Source organism: Xylocopa sonorina, chromosome 14 (genome assembly GCF_050948175.1).
Source record: "Xylocopa sonorina isolate GNS202 chromosome 14, iyXylSono1_principal, whole genome shotgun sequence".
NCBI classification, from domain to species: domain Eukaryota; kingdom Metazoa; phylum Arthropoda; class Insecta; order Hymenoptera; family Apidae; genus Xylocopa; species Xylocopa sonorina.
In genome coordinates, this window is record NC_135206.1 from 1,600,180 (window position 1) to 1,604,119 (window position 3,940).

General features: G+C 55.5%; 2 protein-coding genes across 2 annotated transcripts; both read right to left on the reverse strand.

Annotated features, from left to right (window-relative positions):
* Window positions 1-2,179: 2,179 nt before the first annotated feature.
* Window positions 2,180-2,743, reverse strand: LOC143430482 (uncharacterized). Its single transcript, XM_076906794.1, has one exon. It carries the CDS (start codon window positions 2,741-2,743, stop codon window positions 2,180-2,182), a length of 564 nt encoding a protein of 187 aa, XP_076762909.1.
* Window positions 2,743-3,576, reverse strand: LOC143430483 (uncharacterized). Its single transcript, XM_076906795.1, has 2 exons — window positions 3,308-3,576; window positions 2,743-3,193 (listed from the first exon to the last, which is right to left on the reverse strand). The coding sequence occupies exons 1-2, from the start codon at window positions 3,574-3,576 to the stop codon at window positions 2,743-2,745; spliced, it is 720 nt and encodes a 239-aa protein (XP_076762910.1).
* Between the last annotated feature and the right edge of the window lie 364 nt (window positions 3,577-3,940).

Consider the following 3,940-nt stretch of genomic DNA (forward strand, 5'->3'; position numbering starts at 1 on the left):
TTGAGCGGTCCATCGTACGGCGGTTGTAGGATCCCTTTCACCGTATCGTTGCGCAAGAAGACGTAGTCCGCCTCCGGTAGATTTTTAAAGATGAAAGTACGGCGTGTGCCGTGTCGACTGCCAGCAGCCGGAGCGATGCTGCGGAAATGCTGGCGCAGTCGTTGGACGAAGTCCTCTGGACGGTGGTCCGCTGCTTCCGAATGTGGGGCGAGGAATTCGCCGGGCAGGCGTAGAGACTCGCCGTAGAGAAGGTCCGCCGATGTCGCGTGGAGGTCCTCCCGCCATGCTGCCCTGATGCCCAGAAGGATGGTTGGTAGTACCTCCGTCCATGTAGTGTTGGCGTGGCAGCGGATCGCTGCCTTCAGTTGTCGGTGGAAACGTTCCACCATGCCGTTGGCTGCCAGGTGGTAGGCCGTGGTCCTCCAGTGGGTCGTACCTGTCAACTCCGTAAGGTGTTTAAAAAGGTGCGACTCAAATTGCCTACCTTGATCGGTGGTGATCCTCGCGGGCGTGCCGAACCGGCCGATCCAACCCTCGTAAAATGCCCGCGCCACGGTGGCTGCCTCCTGGTCCCTCAGGGGTATCGCCTCAGGCCAACGGCTGAAGCGGTCGATGCAGGTGAGGCAATACCTGGAACCTTCAGACATCGGTAAAATTACAATGTCTAAATGTACATGCTCGAACCTCCCTGAGGGCGTTGCGAAGTTGCCTGGCGGTATTTGCACGTGCCGTGTCACCTTGCACCGTTGGCATTCCAGGCAACTCCGAGCCCACTCTCGGCAGTCCCTCTTGATGGACGGCCAAACATAACGCTCGGTTACGAGTTTGACCGTCGCGTTGATCCCGGGATGCGCCAGGCGGTGGACGGCGTTGAAGGCCGCTCGTCGGAATGGCTTATGATGGCCGGTGATGTAGGGCCTCATGGTGTCCGTCGATGCGTCGCAGTAGACGCTGGTGCTGGTTCCTGGCAGCGTCACCTTTTTCAGGCGTAGCGTGGTCCCGGTGTTGTCGCGCAGGTATGTCCGCAGCTCTTCGTCGCTGCTCTGCAAATTGCGCTAGCGCGTCGTAGTCCAACGCTTCTTCTAGCGTTTCCACTCTGGATAGGGCGTCGGCGACGATGTTGTCCTCTCCGGCGATATGACGTATGTCCGTCGTAAACTGGCTTATGAAGTCCAGGTAACGGAATTGCCTGGGCGTACACTTCTCTGGGTTCTGTTTGAATGCGAACGTGATGGGCTTGTGGTCGGTAAATACCGTGAACGTTCGCGCCTCCACCATGTGGCGGAAATGTTTAATGGCCAGGTAAATCGCCAGCAGTTCTCGGTCGTAGGCCCCGTAATTTTTCTCGGTGGGGCTGAGCTTCTTCGAGAAGAAGTCCGATGCGTCGCATATCAGCGACAGAGGCGCGTCCGCCTTAGGATGCTCGCTTGCACTCTTCAAAAGCCGCCGCTGCTTCGGGGGTCCAGTTGACCGGCGCCCGACCCTTGACGCCATCGTGTAGCAGGTCGTTCAGGGGCGCCTGCACCTGTGCGGCCCTAGGTATGAACCTTCTGTAAAAGTTCAACATACCTAGGAATTGCCGTGGCTGCTTCGCTGTGGTAGGCTGCGGGTATCTCGCGATGGCCTCCACCTTGTCTTCCAACGGCCGAGAACCTTCGCCGTTAACGAGGTAGCCTAAAAACTTGACCTCGGATTTTCCAAAGTGGCATTTCTACGGGTTAACTACTACGCCGTATTGTTTCAGTCGCTTGAACAGCTCCTCTAAGTGCTGTCGGTGCTCCTCTTCGGACGATGAGGCGACGAGGATGTTATCGATGTACGCGTAGCAGAAATCCAAGCCGTGTAACACCTCATCGATGAACCGTTGAAAACTCTGTGCCGTGTTCCGTAGTCCGAACGACATGAACAGGAACTCAAACAGCCCGAACGGTGTCGTTATCGCGGTCTTGTGCACGTCTTCCGCGGCGACGGGGATCTGATTGTACGCGCGCACTAAATCGATGGTAGAGAATATCGTCTTACCATGGAGTGCCTGCGCGAAATCCTCGATGTGCCGTACCGGGTACCTGTCGGGCAGCGTCCTTGCGTTGAGACCCCTGTAATCGCCATAGGGTCTCCATTCGTCCTCTCCCTTTTTCGGCACCATGTGCAAGGGAGAAGACCAACTGCTCTCTGACGGTCAAACGATGCCTAGCTGCATCATAGTCTCGAATTCCTTCTTCGCTGCCTTCAGCCGATCGGGTGTGTGTCGGCGGGGTTTGCTGGTCACTGGCGGCCCCGGTGTCGTGCGGATGTAATGCACGGTTGAATGTATGGTCTGCGACGGTGATAATGCTGCGGTTTTAATGCTCGGTATCGACGAGGCCTGCTTTGTCGTCCAACCGGACACTGATATTGACGTCGTCTGATTCAACAGACAACGATTTCGCACATCGACCAGTAACCCATAATGGTACAAAAAGTCCACACCGATTATGGGTTTTCTTACCTCGGCTACCACAAAACGCCATGTAAACGCGCGGCATAGCCCGAGGTCTAACGTTATTGTAACTGTCCCGTACGTAGGGATCTCCGTCCCGTTCGCCGCGTAGAGCATATACTGCGATTTTTCCCGATTACCACGAGCCATTGCTCTCGGGATTACGCAGATGTCGGCGCCTGTGTCGACCAAAAATTGCGTTTTCGTCGCGTAATCGACTACGAATAGACGGCGATTCGTCGGGGCAGCGTCGTCCGCCGTCATTAACGACTGCCCGTGGCGTTTCCCGACGAGTGCCAGTTGCATGGCGATGTGCAGCTATGGGCCTGCGAGCCGAACTTCCAATGATAGAAGCACTTGCCCCCTCGTAGCTCGAGACGTCGTCGGGAAGCTGAACCGGATCGTGCACGTCGAGGTGATCTTCTCCGATCTCCGTCACGTCGCGAAGGTCTTCGTCGGTTCATTTCTCTGCGGAGAGACGCGATTTCTTCTCGCAGCTGACTCATGCACTCGTGGATCGAGGTGTCAGCGCTACCGCTCCCATATGTATTTCCGACGGAAGTGGAAGCTACCGCGATCTTCGCACTGCCGTGGTAGGTTTCGGACACGGCGTCCGCCACTTCCGCAATGCGATCTAACTCTGCGTCCCGCATCGTGGCGAGAATCAGCTGCAGGCTCGCAGGTAGCCGACCTATCCACAGGGTCTTCAGCACGCTGTCCGATACGGTCGTACCGACCAGGTTTCAGAGGTGGCGTAGAAATTGCGATAGTCTCCTATCGCCCATTTCCTCGGACTCCACGAGGCGCCGGGTCTTCTGCTCCTATGACGAGCTCAACCGACGGATCAGCTCCGTCTTGAGCTTCTGGTATGGCGTGGCGGCAGGTGGATTCATAATGATGTCTCTCACCTCCATCGAGTACTGCGTCGGCAACGCACCGAGGATATATCCGTACCTGGTGTGCTCCGTGGTTATTCCTGCGGCCTCGAAATTGCGTTCCGCGATGGTGGACCACATCTCCGGATCCGCTGCGTAAAAATCCGGTATACGGACGGCCACGCGATCCACGGAGACACCGGTGTGAGATGGTGTAGCCATAATGATGTTATGCACCGCACCAAAAATCGTTCCGCACTACTGCTGTATGCTACGACGGATCACTACCGCACTACACGTTCGGTGATCACGTCGAGGTCACCAATAATTGAGGGCAATGTACCGGGAGTAAGGAATAACATTCGACCTTTTTGCTCTCAATTTAATATATAACAATCAACAACAGTGAAATAACAAGTCTTTAATAATGGAGGCGGTGCTATGGCCACGATTCCTTTCACGTCGCTACGCGACTGTAATAAAACTGTAATCGACCTCACAATTCTTAACGAATATGGAGGTTGTTCTAGACGAACTGTTCTAACCGAACTATTCTAATCGAATCGTTCTAACCGAACTGTCTGCT